The 25,185-nt window shown below is 45.6% G+C and overlaps 1 protein-coding gene across 5 annotated transcripts in view; it reads left to right on the top strand.

Moving 5' to 3' along the window:
* Window positions 1-1,889: 1,889 nt before the first annotated feature.
* Window positions 1,890-25,185, top strand: part of PAIP1 (poly(A) binding protein interacting protein 1) — a 37,684-nt gene continuing 14,388 nt past the window's right edge. For 4 of the 5 annotated variants that reach the window (XR_012243000.1, XR_012243001.1, XR_012242999.1 and 1 more), the window contains exons 1-5: window positions 1,890-2,232; window positions 13,094-13,245; window positions 17,784-17,978; window positions 20,541-20,653; window positions 22,304-22,415. Coding sequence is in view for 2 of the 5 variants with exons in the window: in XM_073622081.1 (XP_073478182.1) it covers window positions 1,998-2,232; window positions 13,094-13,245; window positions 17,784-17,978; window positions 20,541-20,653; window positions 22,304-22,415 (807 nt within the window). In the remaining 3 variants the exon portion in view is untranslated. The remainder of the gene's footprint in view (window positions 2,233-13,093; window positions 13,246-17,783; window positions 17,979-20,540; window positions 20,654-22,303; window positions 22,416-25,185) is intronic. The other variant, XM_073622101.1, reaches the window with a different exon arrangement.

Genomic DNA, 25,185 nt, shown 5'->3' with positions numbered 1-25,185 from the left:
CCATGTCGCCACTATACCTGCACTCCCTCCCCCCATATCACCACCATACTTGCAGCCCCCACCCCATGTCACCACTATACCTGCCTCCCTCCCCATGTCATCACCATACCTGTTCCCCCTCATGTCACCACCATACCTGCACCCCCTCCCCATGTCAACACCATGCCTGCACCCAACTCCCTCCCCCATGAAAACACCATGCCTGCATCCCCCTCCCCCCATGCCTAGTCACCACCATGTCTGCACCCCCCAGGTCACCATCATGCCTGCACCCCCAAATCACCACCCTGTCTCCACCCTTCCCCAAGTCAGCCTGTAACACCCCAAGTCACCATACCTCCACCCACACACCTCTCTCACCTTGTCACCACTCTTGAGGAGATGTAGCTAGACTGTAGCCAACACTCCATCTGCAGCCAACACTCCGCTGGGGGCACTGATTTGAAGCACTCCGCTGGGGACACCTGATGTAAGAGGCACTCCGCTGGGGACACCTGATGTAAGAGGCACTCCGCTGTGGACACCTGATGTAAGAGGCACTCCGCTGGGGACACCTGATGTAAGAGGTACTGTACTGGGGACACCTGATGTAAGAGGCACTCCACTGGGGACACATGATGTAGGGAGGCACTCCGCTGGGAATGCCTGATGGAAGGAGGCACTCTGCTGGGGCACCTGATGTCAGGACAGACTCTGCTGGGGGCACCTGATGTAAGGATGGACTCTGCTGGGGGCACCTGATGTAAGGATGGACTCTGCTGGGGGCACCTGATGTAAGGATGGACTCTGCTGGGGGCACCTGATGTAAGGATGGACTCTGCTGGGGGCACCTGATGTTAGGACAGACTCTGCTGGGGGAACCTGATGGCATCTGGTGGCAGGCGACGTAGCAGGTGACACGCTCAGTGGTCCCACTGATTCTGCATTATGGTGAGTTGAATGATTTCATTTTATATTACAATGTAATTAGAGAAATAATGTGCTTCAATCATCCTGACACCATAACAACCATGGTGCCAGGATGATTGAAGCGCCAACACCAGGTGTTTGGAGTATCTTTATCTGCTGATGGTTAAACTATGTAATACACATTTCTATTATGGTGTAGGATCTGGGTCTGCTGTCCCTCCATCCCTCTCCCTCTACCCCCCTTTCCCCCTTTCCCTCTGCATCCCTCATTCATCTCAGACTCTAACCACACCCAATTTTAGCCACGCCCATGTAAGACACGCCCACTATTCCATGTAAACCACGCCCATTTTCACCGCTGCGCTTTCTGCGCGCTGCATTTTCCCTATGCCATGCCTACTAATGCATGCCCCATCCCCTAATTATAGTCTGACTCTGCCCACTGCCAAAAAAGTGTCCCGAAAATGTTTTTTACACTGTTGGCAACTATGACATGGCCGCTATGCGTTTCAATAGGTTTCCTAATGTGACAGAACACGAAGGCGGCAGCGGACATCATCTTACACCCAGGCAAGTCTTCAAATTCACACTTATTTTAACAGTTAACTCACCTTATATACTGAAAAAGACTATTTCACCGCAACAGAATGAAATAATCTATTTCAGTATATAATCAGTTTGCCATTGAGCAGTGCGGGGTGTACAAAGATGGCCTCCACCACCTTCTGCCTTCTTGCCTGGGTGTAAGAAGATGTCCGCTGCTGGCTTCTTCTTCTGTCTGATTAGGAAACCTATTGGAACGCATGGCAGTAAGCATTTTGTTGGCTCCGAACGTCATGAGGTGGCGCTGTGGCTCATCCCAAGTCTATAAGAAGGCATATGGCGGATCCTCCGGGCCTAAGGTGGCGCTGTGGCTTGGCCCCAGTGATTATGAATTTATATGGCGGATCCTCCAAGCGGGAGGTGGCGCTGTGGCCCCGCTGGGTTTGTGGTGTTGTTGTATGAAGTGACAGGCTAGGGGGCGGAGCGGGTGTTGTGATCGGGCCCGGGGGGTAGCGAGTTCCGGGACCGGGCTGTTCTCTCAAGCTATGTCTGAGGGGTTTGATCGTGCCCCGGGGGCTGGTAGGAGTAGAGGCCGCGGCGGACCGGGGTTTGGGAGAGGTCGGGGGTCGGAGCAGGCGGCCTCAGTGCCCGGATTCCGAAATCACCAGCAGTCCAACAACGAGGACGGCAACAGAGCCAGCACACAGGGCCGACCGGGGGGAGCCCAGCAACAGGAACCCCTGAGACCACCTCTCACCAGCCCGCCTCACATCAGTGCAGGTACCCGGGACCACCCCTATCACCGGGACTACCGACACCCCCGCCCCCCCCATCACCGGAACTACCGACATCCCCCCCCCCATCACCGGGACTACCGACCCCCCCCATCACCGGGACTACCGACATCCCCCCCCCCCCCCATCATCCGGACTACCGTCATCCCCCCCCCACCATTACTGACCTCATCAGTCCTATTGTTACTGCCCCCTTGACCATGATTATTACCTTTCCATCATTACTGCCCCCCTGATCATCGTGACTACCCTCCCTTAATTATTGCCCACCCCCCTGATCATCATTACTACCCCCCCCCCCGATCATCATTACCCTTCCATCATTACTGCTCCGCCCCCCCGATCATCATTACTGCCCCCCGATCATCATTACTACCCTTCCATCATTACTGCTCCGCCCCCCTGATCATCATTACTGCCCCCCCGATCATCATTATTACGCTTCCATCATTACTGCCCCCCCGATCATCATTACTACGCTTCCATCATTACTGCCCCCCCGATCATCATTACTACGCTTCCATCATTACTGCCCCCCCGATCATCATTACTACGCTTCCATCATTACTGCCCCCCCGATCATCATTACTACCCTTCCATCATTACTACCCTTCCATCATTACTGCCCCCCCGATCATTGTTACTACCCTTCCATCATTACTGCCCCCCCGATCATCATTACTACCCTTCCATCATTACTGCCCCCCGATCATCATTACTACCCTTCCATCATTACTGCCCCCCCGATCATCATTACTACCCTTCCATCATTACTGCCCCCCCGATCATCATTACTACCCTTCCATCATTACTGCCCCCCGATCATCATGACTACCCTCCCTTAATTATTGCCCACCCCCCCGATCATCATTACTGCCCCCCCCGATCATCATTACTACCCTTCCATCATTACTGCTCCGCCCCCCCCGATCATCATTACTGCCCCCCCGATCATCATTACTACCCTTCCATCATTACTGCTCCGCCCCCCCTGATCATCATTACTGCCCCCCCCCGATCATCATTACTACGCTTCCATCATTACTGCCCCCCCGATCATCATTACTACCCTTCCACCATTACTGCCCCCCAATCATCATTACTACCCTTCCATCATTACTGCCCCCCCGATCATCATTACTATGCTTCCATCATTACTGCCCCCCCGATCATCATTACTACCCTTCCATCATTACTGCCCCCCCGATCATCATTACTATGCTTCCATCATTACTGCCCCCCCAATCATCATTACTACGCTTCCATCATTACTGCCCCCCCGATCATCATTACTACCCTTCCATCATTCCTCCCCCCCGATCATCATTACTACCCTTCCATCATTACTGCCCCCCGATCATCATTACTACCCTTCCATCATTACTGCCCCCCGATCATCATGACTACCCTCCCTTAATTATTGCCCACCCCCCCGATCATCATTACTGCCCCCCCGATCATCATTACTACCCTTCCATCATTACTGCTCCCCCGATCATCATTACTACGCTTCCATCATTACTGCCCCCCCGATCATCATTACTACGCTTCCATCATTACTGCCCCCCCCATCATCATTACTACCCTTCCATCATTCCTCCCCCCCGATCATCATTACTACCCTTCCATCATTACTGCCCCCCGATCATCATTACTACCCTTCCATCATTACTGCCCCCTGATCATCATGACTACCCTCCCTTAATTATTGCCCACCCCCCCGATCATCATTACTACCCCCCCGATCATCATTACTACCCTTCCATCATTACTGCTCCGCCCCCCCTGATCATCATTACTGCCCCCCCGATCATCATTACTACCCTTCTATCATTACTGCCCCCCCGATCATCATTACTACCCTTCCATCATTACTGCCCCCCGATCATCATTACTACCCTCCTGGTCATCAGTACTGCCTACTCATCCGTCATTACTACCCTTCCATCATTACTGCCTTCTGATCATCATTACTACCCTTCCATCATTACTGCCTTCTGATCATCATTACTACCCTTCCATCATTACTGCCTTCTGATCATCATTACTACCCTTCCATCATTACTGGCCCCCCCCCCCCCCCCGACCATAATTACTACCCTTCCATCACTATGGCCTCCATATCAGTGTTCCATACCTTTTTATCATTACTACCCTCCTGACCCCATCAGCACTGCCTACCTATCCATCATTACTACCCTTCCATCATTACTATCCTCCTGATCTTCATTACTACCCTTCCATCACTATGGCCCTCCATATCATCAGTGTTACCTACCCTTCCATCATTACTGCCTCCTGACATCGCTTACTACCTTTCCATCAGTACTCCCCTTCCCCTCACTTTCAGTGATAACGGCTACAAAGACAAATCCAGAGGGGGGGGGGGGGATCTCCCTAATGAGGACACAGACAATAAAACCTGACAGGTGTTCTGATCTCTCTGTCTAAAACAAACAAAGAAAAAAAAAATTTCTTTAGGTTTACTGTAATTGTTGCCAGTAAATATGTCTGCATCCTCCAAGCTAGGGCCGGAGACTTGCTGTGACTGGGGCTGGTCTTCTTGTAATGGGGCTCCAACATATCAGAAATGATGGGTGATGGTTTGTTGTGTCCCCACTATGACAGACGTATGAAATGTCTTGTAGACGTGGCCCATTGACAACGGGACATCTGACACTTTGTTCCATAGATTGCAGATATCACTCCCTGCTTCACAACGCAGAGCCTGCGGGGGTCTTCTTTAGTGTTTGCTGCATGGTGCTACAGAGGACACTGCGTCATTGGACAGCCCGGGTCACATGACTGACAGGACTTCCCTTGCTTCAGGATCCCTATATGTAAAGCTCACCGCTGTGCTGTGTGGGAGGGCCCATCTTCCTACATATGATGTGCATTTCATTCAGCAGATTCATTGGACCTACACAGTAAGGCAATCCCAAATGGACCCCCGTAGTGTTTTAGTTTGACCCCAACTCTTTTTCCTGTGATCTGTGCACCTTCCTCACCGCCCTCCATAATCACTCTCTTCTCTTTAATGTCAGATGACCCAACCCCAGAACTTCAGTTTCTGGAATACCTTCCATTACCCTAATGCTGACCCCATCATAGCAGATACCCCGACATTTAAAGTGGAATTCCAGTTACAAATGAAATATCTGCCCTTGGATAATATGTACAATAACTAAAACTTGTACATTATGGATTATTGTAATTGCTGATTGCCCAGATTTGACTATTTTTTCTAATCAATCAGCAATCCTCCTGATCTTCACCGACAACGGTGTACCTGTGCAGCCCAATGTGGCTGATTACAAGTACATACTGGAAGCATTGTCAGTGCCTGTGCATGAATCACAGCACAGCTCTGAGCAGCCCCATCCCACCCACTTATGTCCTTGTCCCTGTCCCTCCCAGCTCTGCCCCTGTCCCACCCACTTATGCCCTTGTCCCACCTCCATCCTGCCTTGTCCCGCCCTGCCCCATCCCGCCCACTTATGTCCTTGTCCCACCTCCATCCTGCCTTGACCCACTCTGCCCCTCCCAGCTCTGCCCTATCCCACCCACTTATGTCCTTGTCCCACCTCCACCCTGCCTTGACCCGCCCCTGTCCCTCCCAGCCCTGCCCCATCCCACCCACTTATGTCCTTGTCCCACCTCCATCCTGCCTTGACCTAGCCCTGCCCCATCCCACCCACTTATGTCCTTGACCCGCCCCTGTCCCTCCCAGCCCTGCCCCATCCCACCCACTTATGTCCTTGTCCCACCTCCATCCTGCCTTGACCCAGCCCTGCCCCATCCCACCCACTTATGTCCTTGATCTGCCCCTGCCCCTCCCAGCTCTGCCCCTGTTCCACCCACTTATGTCCTTGTTCCACCTTCATCCTGCCTTGACCCACCCCTGTCCCTCCCAGCCCTGCCCTATCCCACCCACTTATGTCCTTGTCCCACCTCCACCCTGCCTTGACCCGCCCCTGTCCTTCCCAGCCCTGCCCCATCCCACCCACTTATGTCCTTGTCCCACCTCCATCCTGCCTTGACCCACTCTGCCCCTCCCAGCTCTGCCCTATCCCACCCACTTATGTCCTTGTCCCACCTCCACCCTGCCTTGACCTGCCCCTGTCCCTCCCAGCCCTGCCCCATCCCACCCACTTATGTCCTTGTCCCACCTCCATCCTGCGTTGACCCGGCCCTGCCCCATCCCATCCACTTATGTCCTTGATCTGCCCCTACCCCTCCCAGCTCTGCCCCTGTTCCACCCACTTATGTCCTTGTTCCACCTTCATCCTGCCTTGACCCACCCCTGTCCCTCCCAGCCCTGCCCGATCCCACCCACTTATGTCCTTGTCCCGCCCCTGTCCCACCCAACACTACCTGTTCACCCCCTCGTTCACAAGAGCTCTAACGGGCATCTCCTTCGGCTCCTCCTATCCTCCTAGCCTTGCTTTGGCTTGAAGGAGTGATAGAGAGAGCAGTAGGAGCGCCTCTAATAAAACCTCTTTTACACATTTTACATATATCAATGCACTAGTATGGCATAACAGATTGCATGGAGGTAGTTGAAATTTCCTACCAATCGGCTTCCAGGTTTTTTAGTGTCAAAGCTGTATTGAACAAGCTGAAGTTAGAAGCTGATTGGCTACCATGCAGAGCTGCACCAGATTTTTCACTCTCCAGTTCTAGTAAATCAGCCCCACTGCCTCTTTGGTACTAATTCTAATTATTACTTTCTCCTGATCACTAGTGGTGCACCAAAAATTCTGGTGCGGAAACTTAAAATTCAGGATGTACTTGGCCGAAAAACTGAACCCAAACCCAGTTTTAAGAAATATATATATATTTTTTTTTAAATGTAATGTGGCTGGAATTTTTGCATTGTGATCAACGGGACACAGAATGCCATTATCAGGCTTTTTTTTTTCTGTTATATTGGTGCATCCCTAATTTACACCAGTACAGTGGAACTTTGGATTACAAGCATCATCCATTCCAGGAGAATTCTTGTAATCCAAAGCACTCGCATATCAAAGCGAGTTTCCCCATAGAAATCAATGGAAACGAAGATAACTCGTTCCGCATTGACTTCTGTTGCATGCAATACCACATGTGGCCAGAGGTGGGGGGCGCTGGATAGCCTCGGAAATACTCAGGGACATCTCGGCAGAACTCTGAAACACTCAGGAACAAGAGTATTTCCAAACCGTTCCGAGTGTCACTGGCGCCCCCCGCTCCTCTGGCCAAATGCGGTACTGCATACCACATTAGCTTGAATTCTGCTTGTTTTGCGAGACAATGCTCACAAACTGAGTCAGGATTTTTTTTAAAAAAGTTGCTCATCTTTCAAAATGCTCGTTAACCGCGCTACTCGTTAACCAAGGTTCCACTGTACTAGTGTAACGCCACTGCAGTCATCGCTGTTGTGCCAGGATCCTGACCATACTATCTAGTGCTGCAACTGTTTCACTGCATGTCCCTTGATTGCGAAACATTGTAGCTTGCACAATCTGAGCCCATCGCTTTACTGCAGGCTTCCCTTGTCATTGCACACAGTTCATTCACATTGCTTTGAGGGTTTTTTTTGTATGTAGAGAGAAGTTGGTGTCAGGCTTTAAATAGTCAGTCATGTGACCGGCTGTTGGGCGATCAGCTGGATCTCTTGCAGCTGTTTATCACAGATGGAGTTTTATGCTTGGCATCTGATGAATAGTTATTTTGGTGCCCATTAAGCCCCATACACACTATTGTATTCTCTGCAGATTTTTGTCTTCAGATTTACCAAAAGCATATAACATGAGGTCAAACCTTAAGAGTTTCACTTTGTAAACAATCAGGAAGGCCCTTGCACTATGTGGTTTTGGTAAATCTGAAGACAAAAATCTGCAGAAAATCTAATAGTGTGAATGGGGCTTTATACTCTGTTATTGTAGAGAATAGGAAACATTGTTGGGTTCTTCTAGATAAAATCAGAAGTCTGATCCTATGTCTTGTCCCTATATAGTAGTAGCATGTAAATTCTTCACCTTCTGTGTCTGACACTGAAAGATGAGAGATGTGAAAAGGAATGGCAGAGGATCGGGATTAGCAGACTAGGGGGGCAAAACTCCCCCCCCCCCCCCCCCCCCGTTTTGGAGATATAATGGAGATGGATTAGAAAGGTTGTCAGTTTTTATTGTCTGTGTCCCCGTTGGGGAGATTCACCCTCTCTATTTGTCCTGTTTACCGTTCTCATTGAAAGTAAAAGAAAATCCCAAATTTTTAGTTGTCCCCAGAAAAGTAATAGAGGGACATCTTTCAATAGGACTAATCTCTGCAAATCCCTTAATTTGCAGGGATTTCCCTCTTATTTCCTGTTTTGGCCATGGGTCAGGAAGTGAAGGGAAATCTCCCCTGTTCGACACACATTGAAAAAAATAAACTGACAGGGGTTATAACCCTCCCTTACTCTTTCCAAAATGGGGGCGGGTTTGCCTATAGATCTACTTCAACTCTTTATTTTTCCTGCTAATCCAGACATTTTGGTCACAGGTCTGTACTGCCATTATCTCCCACATGCAGCTTCCCTTACAGCAGGGCTGTCCAACCTTCTGACCTTCCTGGGCCACATATGAAGAAGAGGAATTGTCTTGGGCCACACATAAAATACACTAACAATAAGGAGAGCTGATAAGCAAAAAAAAGTTGGGCAAATTACATGTTATTGATTACTGATTTGAGTTAACAATCTGCGTAATAAAACTTCAATAGAATTGCCTCCTCTCACTTCCTCTCTACATTTCCTCCCCTTTCTTCACTCCAGCCCCTCCCAATCCCCCATTTGCATAGTACCCCCTGTATGTGTAGACTTTCATTGTATAGTTGTATAATATTGCATAAATGAGCACAGTGGAAACCATTTTCTAGTTAGTCTATTGTTGTTATTCTCTGCTACTTAAAGTGGTTGCAACCCTTAATTTTATTTATTTTTTTATCCGGGTCCTTTAAAGCATGTTATACAGCACAGTGCTTGTGCTGTGTCATTTACCTCTATGTTCTACTGCTATGTTCTACCTCTATGTTCTAAAAAATACGTGGTTGATCCTGCCAGTTGCTGTGTCCCCCTGTCTGTGCTGACCATGATAATCATGGCTGCTGAGCCCTAATTACCGTGGTCAGTTTACATGCCTCTGTCAGTGGTGGTCTCTCTCCCCCTCCCTCCCTCCCTGTCAGCTCAGGAGTGTATAAAATTACTATTGAGAAATGATGTAATCCGCTGCCTTACATGATAATATAACGTCCAGTGTGTGTTTTTGTGTAAAATGATTGCGATAAATATCTTATTTACAGCGCCGCTGGGCGCTCACGTGACCCGCCAGAGCTCTCCTTCTCTCTCCCAACTGCTGTCAGCGTGGAATCTTGGCCCCTACCTCTGCGGTGCTCGGAGCGGAGACTGAGAGCTCCGGCGGGTCACGTGAGCACCCGATGGTGCTGTAAATTAAGGTATTTATCGCAATCATTTTACTGTATTTACCAGTTCTCAGGAGGGATGTGCTGCAACTGAAGAGGGTCCAGAGAAGGGCAACAAAGCTAATAAAGGGACTGGAGGATCTCAGTTATGAGGAAAAGACTGCAAGCATTGAACTTATTCTCGCTTGAGAAGATATATGATATCGATGTATAAATACTGTGCTGGTGACCCAACAATAGGAATAAAACTTTTCTACACAAGGGAATTTAAAAAAAACATGCGCCCATTCACTAAAATTACAAGAGAAGCGGTTTAACCTTAAACTACATAGAGGGCTCTTTACTGTAAGAGTGGTAAGGATGCAGAATTATTTTCCACAAGCAAGTTTCAGCGGGGAGCATCGATAATTTCAACAAACTATGGGGGGGGATTTTTAAGGATTCCTGACCCCCTGACATGCCACATTTGGCATTTTTTTTGGGGGGGGGGTTGGGTACCTAATTTTGACAGGTACCCAGCTGCCACTTCTGCTCATGGCGCCAGGTGGAAGCTCTCCTCTCCCTCCCTGCAATCTTCTGGGACACGTCACAGGTCCAAGAAGATTTCCTGGCCATTCACAACACGCAGCGTGACTCGCACATGCGCAGTGCGCACCCGGCAGTGAAGACGCAAGCTGTCACAGCTGGATGCCCACACCATGGGACAGGTGAGTGTGTGTTTATTAAAAGTCAGCAGCTACACCTTTTGTAGCTGCTGACCTTTAATAAACACAGAAATGGGTGGAACTGACTCTGCTTTAATTTGCAGGGATTTCCGCTCGCTTCCTGTTTTGGCTATGGGACAGGAAGTGAAGGGAAATTTCCTCAATGGGACATAATACCAAATATGACAGGTTATAACCCTCCCTTACGCTATTCAAAATGAAAAATATTTTTGTCTGTAGTTCTACTTGAACCTCTTCCTGCCGACTTGGCACAAATATGTGTCCTCTCAGCAGATGGGCTTTAACACCGAGAAGCTACATATATCCGGCCGACACTTTTCTGTGATGAGAGTGAGCGCCCTTCAAGCACAGTGACCTGCAGGGCCCGGAAAGCTCCCGATGCATACTTGTGATTGGGAGCTTTTCGATCATTTGACCACTGTGACACCCAATCCCAGCGGTCACATGACCTGAATGCTGGCCTCCACCACCTGGCATTTAGAAGCTCTTAAAGCTATGGCGTCGGAAAGGGGTTAATAAAAATCTTCTAAATTTTTTTCCCCCCTATGTTTTGGTGTTGCTATACTCCTTCTGATATCTTTCAATTCATACTTTCTCTACTAACTACATTGTCCAGTGAGAGAGTACAAAAGGAATAAACTAGAGAGGGGCTAAAATATCCTTCGATTCCTTGTACTTTCTGATTTTTTATTATTCAGAAATCTCTTAAAGCAGAGGCATACAGTAACTAGAACCTTCAGGGCCCTGGAGCAAGAAACCATGAAGGGCCCCCCCAACCCTGGCAGAGGCCTTTTCCTCCAAGTCCAGGGCCCTCAATCTCCATCCCTGCATCCTCAGGTGTACGGAATGAATGGACAGTGATAGCTCTGTACAGAGCTTCCCGTTCATTCACAAACTGAAGCATTGTAAACACAGTTACTATGCTTCAGTTATGAATGGACATAATGAGTGTGGTACCAATCACTCACTGTGTCCGTTCAAAAAAGGAAAGGACCGGAGGAGGGGGGCACTGTGAAAGTGGGGGGGTGGGGGGGGGGTGGGAAAGTGTAATAAAATGGGGTAGTAGGGCAGTGTGACAGGAGTGGTGGTGTGATGGGGGCAGTGTGACAGAAGGGGGCAATGTGACAGGGTAGCAGTATAACGGGGGAAGTGTGACAGGAGGGGCAGTATGATTGGGGTATTGTATCAGGAGCGGGGCAGTGTGACGGGGGGGGGCAGTTTGACAGGGTAAGGGTATCTGGGAAGTGTGACAGGAGGGGGGAGTGTGTTAAGGGGGCAGTGTGACCAGAAGGGGGGCAGTATGGTAGGGGAATATTTTGACAAGAGGGGGCAGTGTGACAGGAGAAGGATACCTGGGAAGTGTGACAGGAGGGGGGCAATATGATGTGGAAGCACTGTGAAAGGAAGGGGGCTGTATGACGGGGGTTAGTGTGACAGAAGGGGGGCAATGACGATGGGGTATTGTGACAAGGAGGCAGTGTGATGGGAAACAGTGTGACGGGGGGCAGTATGATGTGGGCAATGTGACAGGTGGGGGGGGAGGGGGAGTGTGATAAGTGGGGGCATTGTTACAGTAGGACACACTATACTCAGGTGCCAGGCTTATCTTACAGGAGAAGCCTAGGGGTAAGAAGCAGCAGCTGGGGGGGGCTGAGCCGGCGGGCCCCTTCCCTCTTCACTGTATAGACTTGGGAAGTGAACTGCTAGCTGGAGGGACATCCTACGGAGTCGCGGACATAACAGAGCTGCCGATCGCACCCTCCCATCTCCCTCCACTGCATAGTTATCTGCCAGCTGGAGGTACAGGAGAGGAGATGCCAAGTCTCGGGGGGGTGGGGTAGACCCACATCCACATTGGCAGAACGCCAGGGCTTGGTCGCAAGTGCAACTGCTGCAACCTCGGTAGTTCCGCTTCTGTCCCAAAGTGTGACAACTGTAACCCAACTTTTTTTTTCACATCTAAGGCCTCATCGGGGTGCACACTATAGTAAGTTGGTGAAAAACATTGGTCACCTAATTTTTTTGCCCACCTTTTTGTAAACTACTCTTCTCTTTTATTTTCTCTATAAACTATTTATACATTTAGTTTTTCATTTTCCAAAGGGAAAGAGCAGAGCCTTCCTGACTTGCTTCTTCCCTTTTTGGGCTGATGGGAAGTGATATGTAGGTTGCTCAATTACCTTTTTCTGGTTTTAAAGCAGTATTAATCAGCTTCCTTTTTTTTTTTTTTTATGGGCCTGAGGTGGGTTTGATGGCATAATTTGCTTGTATGCACTGCATATTAGCACATTATGACAGACTAGTCTGTGAAAAAAAGCCCTCCACCACTGAGCCGCTTTTATTTTCGCATGGTTTCTCCCTTTGGGTTCGTGCTCTACAGCTGCTTAAATGGCCGGGCCGCGATGACATCACTCCTGTGCATAAGCACAGAAGTCACTGCAGTGGCACAGAGCCATCTGAAACCACAGTCCAGGCAGTGTGCCTTGCATGCAGAGTTTACTGCGCATGCACAAGTGATGTCATTGGCCGGAGCTGACACGAATATCTTATTAAGGTGCAGTTTCAGAATATATGAAAGGTACTAAGCAGCAACACATACTGAAATAAGAGAGACTAAGAATATTTGGTTCTTCAGTGACATTGTATGTATTTGTTTTTTTTGTTTTTTGTTTTCTATAGATCAAATAAGTCAGAAAAAGACTTCTCTACTTTCCCAAGCAAACCCAATGGCAGTATCCAAAACCCGGCCTCCGGAATCGGGGCCAGTTTTCTCCAACCTGTCTGTGAATGCTGCAGAGTTTTACCCTGCTGGATACTCTGTAGAGTGCAATGTGAGTATGACACTTGAATTTAGACTTTCTGATTAGCAATGTTTCCCCTTTAAGGATTAACTCCAGGAATTATGGGTATTGCATGCTTACGATGGCCCAGCGTGGCACTATGTAAGTATGCATATCTCAAACTCAATGGGCTGCTGGGGAAGCTGGAAATTACTGTAGTAGTCGGCGCTACTACAGTGATAGGCACGATCTTGCAGATTTTGCTCAGGTTCTATGTGAGCGTCTTCCCGACTGCATACTGACTACAGGGGCTCACTCACAGAACGGCTTGTTTTTGTTTTATTTGTATTTTAATGAATAGGGCTTCTCTGATTGGACAAGGTGAAGATGACGTCACAATCCCCACCTCATCCAATCAGAGAACACCTTCTATTCATAATCTAAAAAAATAGAATGCATTTTATAAATGGCGGCAGTGACCCCCTGTGGTCAGTGTAGTGGGGCAATCTCTTGCATAGAACCGGAGCAGGACCCTGAAGATCACGACTATTGCTGTAATAGCACTGACTTCCAGATTCCATCAGGGATGAGTTTTGCATACTTACATTGTGCCAAACTGGGCGTAAGTATGTAATACACATAAGTCCTGGTGTTCAGCTTTAAGCTGATCGTATACTACAGTATCTCACAAAAGTGTGTACTCCCCTCACATTTTTGTAAATATTTTATTCTATCTTTTCATGTGACAATACTGAAGAAATGACACTTTGCTACAATGTAAAGTAGTGAGTGTACAGCTTGTATAACAGTGTAAATTTGCTTTCCCCTCAAAATAACTCAACACACAGCCATCAATGTCTAAACCGCTGGCAACAAAAGTGAATACACCCCTAAGTGAAAAATTGGGCCCAATTAGCCATTTTTCCCTCCCCGGTGTCATGTGACTTGTTAGTGTTAAAAGGTCTCCGGTGTGAATGGGGAGCAGGTGTGTTAAATTTGGTGTCATCGCTCTCACTATCTCATACATGTCACGCGAAGTTCAACATGGTACCTCATGGCAAAGAACTCTAAGGATCTCAAATTTGTTTTTCGCTCTACATAAAGATGGCCTAGGCTATAAGAAGATTGCCAAGACCCTGAAACTGAGCTGCAGCGCGGTTTAACAGGACAGGTTTCACTGGGGAGCTACAGTTCATTGGGGGAACCATGAATGCCAACATGTACTGTGACATACTGAAGCAGAGCATGATCCCCTCCCTTCAGAGACTGGGCCGCAGGGCAGTATTCCAGCATAATGACCCCAAACACACCTCCAAGATGACCACTGCCTTGCTAAAGAAGCTGAGGGTAAAGCTGGTTGACTGGCCAAGCATGTCTCTAGACCTAAACCCTATTGAGCATGTCCATGACCTGTGGGGCTTCCTCCAATGGAAGGTGGAGGAGTGCAAGGTCTCTAACAGTCACCAGCTCCTTGATGTCGTCATGGAGGAGTGGAAGAGGACTCCAGTGGCAACCTGTGAAGCTCTGGTGAACTCCATGCCCAAGATGGTTAAGGCAGTGCTGGAAAATAATGGTGGCCACAAAAAATATTGACACTTTGGACCCAATTTAGACAATTTCACTTAGGGGTGTACTCACCTTTGTTGCCAGCGGTTTAGATATTAATGGCTGTGTGTTGAGTTATTTTGAGGGGGCAGCAAATTTACACTGTTATACAAGCTGTACACTCACTACATTACATTGTAGCAAAGTGTCATTTCTTCAGTGTTGTCACATGAAAAGATATAATAAAATATTTACAAAAATGTGAGGGGTGTATTCACTTTTGTGAGATACTGTATATGTTGAATATGTTGACGTGAGTCTAAGACTTTTTTTTTTTTTTTTGTGCGTTTTGATGCTGAGAAATCTGCCAAATCTACACTGAAATAGACCACTTCTATGGTCCCCCAAGCTCTCAGTTTTTCCCGCTGACCTCCATATCTTTTTACTGTGTCCTATGGCGATCATAAGGAGGAACCTGTGAGAGCTTTGTGGTACCTAGGAGCAGGGCTGGCCCAAGACACTGTGCTGCCTGCCCCCCCCCCCCCAAAAAAATGATAATTAAAACCAAAATTAAGTTTGTCAGGAAGTCAGATTTACATGCAACAGCACCTTGTCTATATGCAAAATTATTTGACCTATTATGTTAATTATTATGTTCAAATCCAAGGGGTGGGCTAGAGCAGTATATAACGGGTATCAGTGGCAATTCTGGTGGTGGAGTGGGATCCGTGGCAGTGCTGGGAGGGGGTGGGTCTATGGCACTGCTGGGGTGGCAGTGCTGGGGTGCGGGGGAGTCAGTGGCAGTGCTAAGGTGTCAGTGCTGGGAGGGGGGGGAGGGTGTCAGTGCTGGGAGGATAAGCTACAGGCATTAGTACTCACTGTGACATGGTCTTCGGCTCTGTGTTGTCTGGCGGCAGTGACACCTATGTCTAGATGAGGAGGTGGGGTCTCCTCCAGCCCCTCCCACTTCAGTCACGAGTCTAGTCTCCGCCCCTGCCATTCCACAAACCTGAATGGGCGGGCCGTGCAGAGGCTGAGTGGGCAGCCGCAGGCTCCAGGGACAGCCCAGCTGCTTTGTTCACCACATGCAGCCCGGTGGCTCCGCTGACTAGGATGCACCATCTGGACGGGGGGGGAGCTTCTTGCGTCTGGAAGTCTCCTTTCTGTCTGCTGTCCCCAACCTGCACAGCCAGCGATTGAGCTGCACGGCACCCCTGACTAATGTGTAGTGATAGCGGCGCCCATGCACACAAAAATGCTGGGGGAAAAAATGTGGGCTTCAATTTGCCGCCCCTCTCAAACGGCTGCCTGGGACCATTGGACCTACCGGAGACCCATGGTATGGCCGGCCCTGCCTAGGAGATCAACACTACTGGAAGTGTTGTGGATTTTGGTAGGTGATTTCTCAGCATCAGAGCTTTTTTTTTTTTTTTTATTTTTTTATTCTTGACTATAGTAATGCTGGCCAAATGTATTCATTGGCTCCCTCGTTGATCCCGCTCCCTCCTCCTACAAATATGATAGAGGCTGCTCTAAGGTATGAATGAGTTTGCATTGGACTGTCAGGTCGTTTTTTTTTTTTTTTGGGGCAAAATATCGAGGCATGCCTTTGTAATATTTTGGAATAATCTTAGGGTTTGTCTTGCATTTTCTGCCTTGCTACAGAACAGCAATGGAGTTGCTTAATTTTTTACTACACTAATGGATCTGAGCATTTTCATTTGGCATTGTGAAGACTGTGGCAGTTGGACACAAGTTGGCACTCTGACAATATCTCACTATTACAATTCTCAAGACACTTAATCCAGTTTTTGACTCAAAGTGCCAACAATCACACAAAAGAGAATTCTTTTTTTTTTTTTGCCTGTTGTAGTGGTTAGTACAATAAGCCTAATGGCTAAAAATATTTTTGCTACCATGATCACTTGTCAGCTGCCATTTTGCATTCAAATAATAAATAACTTTGCTATTAAAGTCTTCTACAACCATAAGTTGAACCAGTGCCTTCTGAATAAAGGAGCAGATGCATGTCCTTCACATCCCACAATTCAGCACAGGCAAATATTAAAGGCTTTTTTTTTTTTTTAAATAAACTTGTTATACTTACCTGCCCTGTGCAGTGGTTTTGAACAGAGCAGTCCTGACCCTCTTCTCTGGTCCCTCACTGGCACCCCTCCTTCCTGTCCAGTGCCCCCACAGCAATCGTCGTGCAATGGGGGCACCCAGGCAGGCTATGCGTGTCCATTCACACACAGAGCCAGTTTGGCCCCACCTCCTCTCTCTCCTCATTGGCTCACTGGCTGTGATTGACAGCAGCAGAAGAGCCGAGGTTTCCGTGTCAATCGCTGGATTGTGAAGAGGCTCAGGTCAGTTTTATGGGGGGGATGCAGCACAGAAGTTTTTTTTTTTTTTTTTTTTTTTTTTTTTTTTTTTTTTCTCTTCTTCTTTTATACATACTGTCACCAGTGTCCCTGATCACCACCACCACCACACCCAGTTATATGATAACGCTGTTCTGCACTGGTGACAGTATGTAAACAAAATTGTGAAGAACTTACAAAAAAAAATTCACAATGCCTCTTAATACCTTGGACTGTCTATTTTCCAAATAGGGGTCATTTGGGAGATACTTGTACTGTCTGGGCATTTTTGGGCCTCAGGAAATCGGATAGGTTGTCAGTACATCAGGATTGATGAATTTTCAGATATATACCATAGTTTGTGGACTCTAACTTCCCAACAGACTAAATAATATACACCAATATGGGTTATGTTGACCAAAGAAATGTAGCAGAACACATTTTGACCTAAATTTATGAAGAAATGTTGTTTATTTGCAAAATTTTATAACAGAAACTAAGGAAAACCGTGTTTTTTTTTTTTTTTTTTTTTTTTTTTTGTTTAGTAAAAAATAAAAATCTAAGTTTTTTGTGGGTGCATTTTCTTGATAAACCCCTTTAATTTCTGTTGAATCCAAGGTAAGACTTTTGTTTTAGGTTTATGGCAAATCTGACATTGTTAACCTGTCATTCTGCTTATCCTAGAACTACGTAGAAGAAAACGGAGCATATTCAGTCCAAGAGATGTGCTTGGCAGAATATGTTCAAGACATACTGAACCATTTAACACAACAGCCTGGGAGTTTTGAGGCTGAAATCTACCAGTTTACAGAGTTGCTAAATAACGTCATTACCACAGAAGAATCCTTAAAAGAGCTTGTGGAACTTGTCTATCAACAGGTACTTACCGGGCTGTAAAGTAATAAGCAAGAGAGAGTGAAAACCAGCCTTTTTCATCATCTAGGCTGGGTTCACACCGTATCACACTCCAGCTCACAGCAGGGGTCTGGTGCATCTCCATTCATGATTGCAGGTCCACTTTCAGCCCGAATTTTGGGCTGAATTTCATCCTGTAACAGACAAAAAGACGCACAGGACTCTTGTGCAATTCACACCGGAGCAGCTGCAGAGATATTTGAACCAGCTTGATAAAGAGCCTGTCACAATCTCCTGCTATGCGAATTGGATGCGGAGAAAACCGCATCCAATTCGCACTGGTGTGAACCCAGCCTTAAGGTTTCTCTTGAGGTTGCTAGGGGTTCCCTGAGTGGGTGAGCAATGGCAAATTGAGCTTCTACCTACACTGACCACCAGTGCAAGGGGACACTTCTGTAATGTCCACTAATGTTTATACTATTGTCTACATCTCTTTTCCATTATAATTGGTAATTTCAAGATTATTGCTAAAAAGCAGAAGGGTGTAAAAATGATCTACCCAGGATGTCAAATATGCTAGATATGACTATTTATTCATGTATAAAAAAACAGATATTTTATGTTTAAGTTCTATAATTTAGTGATCATGCATATTAAAGCCTAACTCCATGTTTCTTGTGAATTTAAGTAGTTTTCAGACCAAGCTGGTCCAAATTAACTGTTTGCTTCACTAACGGATGCCCTCACTGAAAACGCTGTATCAACAGTTTGAGGTTAATTTACTAAAACTGGAAAGTGCAGAATTTGGTGTAGCTCTGCATAGAAACCAATCGGCTTCCAGTTTTTTTTTTTTGTCAAAGCTTAAAGGAGTTGTAAAGGCAGAAGGTTTTTTATCTTAATGCATTCTATGCATTCTATAATGCTGTCAGCTGAATGTAAAAGAAAAAATTAATTGCCAGGTAAAATAAAACCATGAAAAAAAAACATTGTGGGGTTCCCCCCAAAATCCATACCAGACCCTTATCCGAGCATGCAGCCCGGCAGGTCAGGTAAGGGAGGGGACGGGTGAGCTCCCCCCTCCTGAGCCATAGCAGACCGCATGCCCTCAACATGGGGACAAGGGTCTTCTCCCAACAACCCTGGCCATTGGTTGTTGGAGTCTGCAGGCGGGAGGCTTATCAGAATCTGGAAGCCCCTTCAACAAGGGGGCCCCCAGATCCCGACCCCCCCATGTGAATGGAGATCGGGTACATCGTATTCCTACCCATTCACCAAAAAAAAGTAGTGTACTGTGACAATAGACATTTTTTGACAAGTCCTTTTATTAAATATGTCTTGTTCTTCCCTGCTTCTTCCTCCGGTCTTCTTCTCCCGCTTCTTTCTCCGGTCTTCTTCTTTCTCCTATCTTTTGTCCGGTGTTCTTCCTCCACAGACGACCCTCCTCCGACGTGTCCCGCTGATCTGTCCGTATCGATGTCAAACATTTCTTAACTAACTATAAGGCGTGGCCATCGGATGATGTCATCCGAAGGCCCTGCCCCCTTGTGATGTCACAGACCCATCATGCCCCGGGCGGTGACGTCACAAGGGGGCATGACCTCCGAATGGTGTCATCCAATGGCCACGCCCCATAGTTATCTAAGAAATGCTTGACATCGGCGCAGACAGATCAGCGAGACGCAGCATCAGAGGAGGGTCGTCGTCGTCGGGAGTGGAGGAAGAACAGAGGACAAAGAAGACAGGAGAAAGGAGAAGACCGGAGGAAGAAGCGGGAGAAGAAGACATTTTCAATAAAGGACTTGTCAAAAACTGTGTATTGTCTTTTGTCACACTACACTAGCACCCACCCACCCATGTTGAGGTCTGGTATGGTCTGGGGGGGGGGGGGGGGGTCGCTCACTCGTCCCCTCCCTTTCCTGACCTGCGGGGCTGCATGCTCAGATAAGGATCTGGCATGGATTTTGGGGGGTGGGGGTCTCCGAATTTTATTTTTTATTTTTTTTCCAATTTTGGTGTGGGGGGAGGTCCCCTCCGAATCCATACTAGACCCAAAGTCCTGGTATGGACCTATTTTACCTGGCAATTTTTTTTATTTTTTTTTTTTACATTCAGCTGTCAGTGGGAAAGCCCGCTGACAGCTGATGACTCATCAGTTGTTAAGGACGTGGCGGACGGCTTCCTGGCCCTCTCCTTAGCAACCAGCTATATACAGTGTAAAAAAACAAAAATACGTGGTACTTGCGTTTTGGATGCGGGTCCATTGAGGTCCATTACATGCAAAACGCTGCATTTTGCGGGGGAAAAAAAGTCCCCGACCCTTTCCAAGAATGTAGAGGCACAAATATGCATTGATGTGAACGGGTTCCATAGGAACCCGTTTTAAAAAAATTCCCTGCATTTCTGCAAAATGCATCAAACGCATTAGTGTGAATAGAGCCTGAGTCTTAGCATCAGAAATGGGGCCTTTTTTTGTTTTTGGCATCTTTCTTTGCATGCAAGATTCTAATTAAAGTAAACCAATAAAATGAAAATGTGTCTCTAGTCTTATTTTATTGCCTTAAACTGTGCTTTTGATATATTTTTAAGGCAACATCAGTACCGAACTTCTCATACACAGGAGCACGTCTGTGCAATTATCTGTCCAGTAATCTGCTGATAAACCCACAGAACTTGAACTTCAGACAGTTGCTGCTCAAGAGGTGACTAAATAAATGGAATTCTTGTCTCTAAATTGTAGATCATATTCCTCCTTTTGGAAGGGAGTGAATTGTTTTCTGTGATCAGACAGTGTGAAGGAGTTCAGACTGCCCTGGAACCTGTTCTCCCTGGAACATGTGATTGAGAAACCTATTGGTTCAGCAGCTGACATTTTGAAGACACTGCTTTTTTTTTTTTTTTTTTTTTGTCTTAACTATTAGATGAGAAGGCTTGGAAATTTGGGGAAAAAGTTTTTTTTGTTTTTTTTTTTCCAAAGCCTTTTATTTTTTTTCTGGGAAAATTGAAAAAATTGTGTGGAATATATTCTTTTACAATGATAAATAATCTTATCTCTAATATGGTATTCAAATTATATAACATGAAGACCTTAGTGAAAGATTTATGAGACTTTATGTAAAGTCTTAAATTATTGTAAGTTCTCTCAGCTGAAGACGAGCAATTCCTGGAATACAATTCAAGTAACACTACTTTTCAATGCAGTTCTCAAAAAAGAGAAATATGCATTTCTGCCACTTGGCGGCACTGCAGGGGAAAGGCTCCAGTTAAGTTTGCTTGTGGGCTCCATCTTGTACCTCCTACATTTGAGTGATTATTGGAATACAGTAGATTATTCTGTCCTCTCAGGCCTTAATTGACAGGTAAGAGGGTAAAATTGTCTGACAAATTAGTTTCATCTTCTTTTTTAAACTTTAAATGATTCCTATTTATGTTCTCCACCATCACAGCATAGTGTTTACCTATAGTCTGGTCAGTAAATTGTTTTTTCCTCCTCTCAGTAAAATGGTGAGACTAACATCTAGAGTTTGGAAACCTTTCCCCAGTGCAATTTACAAATCTTGCGAGAAGAAATAGATTATTTTCCAAATGCTACAAGGATGACAAAACACATCCTGGCATGCCAGACGTTAAAAAATACTTTATGGAATTAAATAATGAGAAGCTTTTCTCTCTAGAGTTCTCATTCCACAAACACTTTTTCCACTGCTTTTGGATCATCACAAGTTTCTTCACCAGCAGCATCTTCAAGTGAGGAAGTATTACAAACCACGGCCTCCCAAAAATACTCAATACCTTTATTTATAGAGAAAATGACACCTAAAAACCAGGAGCACATTGATCAAGCTCTTCATAGATCAATATATGCTTCTGGATCAGCATTGTCAATAACTGATCATGCATATTGGCAGGAAGCTTATAAATTATTATGAGGGAAAGGGGGGTGGTTACCTGTTCTCATAGATAAATACAATTTTAAAAAGAAAGTTTAGTGTTACTGAATAAGCTGTACTTTTATTTCAAGCATAATGCTTTTATATAGACTGCATATAATGTTCCCAGTGTAACAAAATTCCTTTCTATTTGTAAAACTACTCCACACTGATTTTTTTTTTTTTCAATTTTTTTCAGAAACAAATGGGGAAAAAACCTTTTTTTTTTATTTATTTTTTTTTTTTCCCTCTCATGGCTTCAAAATTTCTGGAGATTTTATATCTCTGGTCTTGAATAATGACTCTCAGAAGGTTTAGGTACTTTACCTAGTCTTAACAATATTTAAATAAATATACAGATAAATTGTACCCTGTTTAAGTGATGCCATTTCATTTTGTCTTCTCTTTGTGATCTCACTTTAGGTGTCAGACAGAATTTGAAAAGAGAGACCAGGCAGCAAAAGGCGATGAAGCTACGAGAAAGCGATTTCATGCTTTTGTACTGTTCCTAGGTGAACTTTATCTTAACCTTGAGGTAAGACAGAAATGAAAAAATGTCTCCCATATTTTAAGTATGTTATGTGCCATTCATCCAGATATATCAGTTGATTAATTGCTTCCATATGCCACCGATTCTGGCATTCCTCTCCTACATGTAAAAATCATCATTTCTTTTGGTAGAAACTTACTCAGAACCCCCATACCTTATAATCTATATTATTTTTAGCAGAGACCCTAGGAAATAAAATGGCAGTCATTGCAATTTTTTTATGTCGCACGGTATTTGCACAGCAATTTTTCCAATGCATTTTTTTTTTTAAAAATAACACTTTCATGAATTAAAAAAAAAAAAACGGTAAAGTTCGCCCAATTTTTTTGTATAATGTGAAAGATATTACGCTGAAAATTGTGCACACTTGTGGAATGGCGCCAAACTTTGTTACTTAAATCTCCAGAGGCTACGTTTACAATTTTTGACAGGTTACCAGTTTAGAGTTAGAGAATGTCTTTGCACTAGAATTATTGTTCTCGCTCTAACGTTCACGGCGATACCTCACGTGTGGTTTGGACGTCATTAACATATGAGGACGTATGGGTTTTTTTCTGTGTGCGAGCACGGAGGAGACGAGGGTGCTTTAATTCTTTTTTTTTTTTGGTTTGTTGTATTTGATATTTTTTCTTACACTTTCCCTTTTTACATTTTTTTTTTTTTCACTTTTATTCCGATTGCAAGGAACGTAAACATCCCTAGAATTAGGGATAGTGCATGCCGGGTCCTCTTTATGGAGAGATGTGGGATCTATAAGTCCCCACATCTCTCCTATAGGCTGGAAAGCCTGAGATAAAAAAAAAAAAAAAACAATCTCCGCCTTTCCAGCAGAACACACACACGGCAGTGTCTTACAACTAACGAGGCCGGACGTGATGTCATGACATCACGCCCGGCCTCCGAGAGTTATAGAGATGACCGGGGACCATCTGGTCCTCTATCAGCTCTATGGTAAACTTGGCGGATTCCTTCTCAGGCTCACTGATTGCACGGGGAGCCGGTAGAAGCACTGGAGGGCGGCGGGAGGGGGGAAGTTCCCTCCCATCGCATGTAAAAACAATCATTCGGCTGACCTGCCGCTATGATTGATCTTGCGGTGCAGGGAATCGCCGGCAGAAAAAAATATATCTGAATGATGCCTGTAGCTACAGGCATCATTCAGATATCTCCTCTGAAAGCCCAGGACGTCACATGACGTTCATTGGTATGAAAGTGGTTAAACAAATCTCTCCACAAACAGCATAAGAGTTTCTAGAACTTTGCTTTTATGTTTTGGAGGTAGCTCTGTTAGTACCGTTCACCTCCCTATTGCCTGTCTGGCTATAGTGCCCTAATAAACCATGCAGTCAGTTATATAATTATGTGATTGTAGTAGCACAAAAGTCCCTGTCAAGCTAATTCCACAGCTTCTACTATCTGAACCTGGTTGCAAATTGTTAATAGTGGACAGGAGACCATGAAGCAGTGGATGCAGTAGCTTTTTGGTAGTAGTTTTAAACACTTGCCGACCGCAATCCTTGTATATACGTTGCAGTTTGCAAGTGATTTACCTGGATTATGAAATAATAAACCAGTGTTTGGCGCCTACTCCAAAAACAAACTGAACAAAAACCATAGCTGCCCCTTTTTAAATAGGATACATTTGCTCAAAGCATAACCCTAGTAAAGGTAAGGCACTAGATTCTTATGTAGAATCTAGCACCTTACCTTTACTATGTTTATGCTTTACCTGGATTATGGCTGACGATATCAGCCATAACCCTGGTATTGTTTTTTCAGCTGACTGGCTTTCTCTTAAAAGCGTTCCAAGCGGCTCATGAGCCGCGGGAACGCTTTCAGAAGTGGCAGGAGGGTACATCCCCCCCACCCCTCCTTCCACCACTCGCCGGTGTGTCTCAGGCTTAGCATTTTTCCCCAGCTTGCTTGAGAAACGATCAGACGGTGCCGCCGGCTGGTCACATAGGTGATCAAAGAGTGGAACGGCTTTGATCTTCTCTATGGCCTTGGAGGACTGGAGCGACGTCATGGCGGTGGAAGTAAACAAGTTTTGTGTTTTTTGTTTTTTCAAGCAAAAAGAGGGCCTGTCATCCTTATTTCTATCACAAGGGATGTTTACATTCCTTGTAATAGAAATACAAGTGATCCAAAATGAAAAAAAAAAAATTTAAAGGACAGTGTAAAAAATTTAAATAAGTTAAAGAGATCCCATCCCTCCGTGCTTGCACGCAGAAGTGAACGCATACGCAAGTCACGCATGCATATGTAAATAGTATTCAAACCACACATGTGAGGTATAGCCGCAAAAGTTAAAGCAATAATCCTAGCGTTAGAACTCCTCTGTAATGCTAAACAGGTAACCTCTGAAGGCGTTTAAAGCGTCGTCTTGGGAGATTTTGTGGTAGTTTGTTGCCATTCCACAAGTGTGAGCAATTTTAAAGCTCAACATGTTGGGAATCTATTTACTCCGTGTATTTACACACTACTGTGTGTTTTTTATTCATTAAAGTGTATTTTAATCGCCATTTTATTCCATAGGATCTTTGTTAAAGAAAAAAAAAAAATATGTTTGGGAGTTATAAGTAATTTTCTAGCAAAAATTACTGATTTAAACTTGTAAACAAAAAGTGCCAGAAAAAACCTGGTCTTCAAGTGGTTACAAAACATCTCACACGTGCTTTAGTTAGGCAGACAGTTATTTGAAGCTGAGCTTAGACCCTGGATGCATACTGTGGTCGGGCACTTCTATGGACAAACA

Source organism: Aquarana catesbeiana, linkage group LG01 (genome assembly GCF_042186555.1).
Source record: "Aquarana catesbeiana isolate 2022-GZ linkage group LG01, ASM4218655v1, whole genome shotgun sequence".
In the NCBI taxonomy this organism is placed as follows: domain Eukaryota; kingdom Metazoa; phylum Chordata; class Amphibia; order Anura; family Ranidae; genus Aquarana; species Aquarana catesbeiana.
Note: the sequence above shows the minus strand (reverse complement) of the source record. Positions and strands in the feature narration are given on the sequence as shown.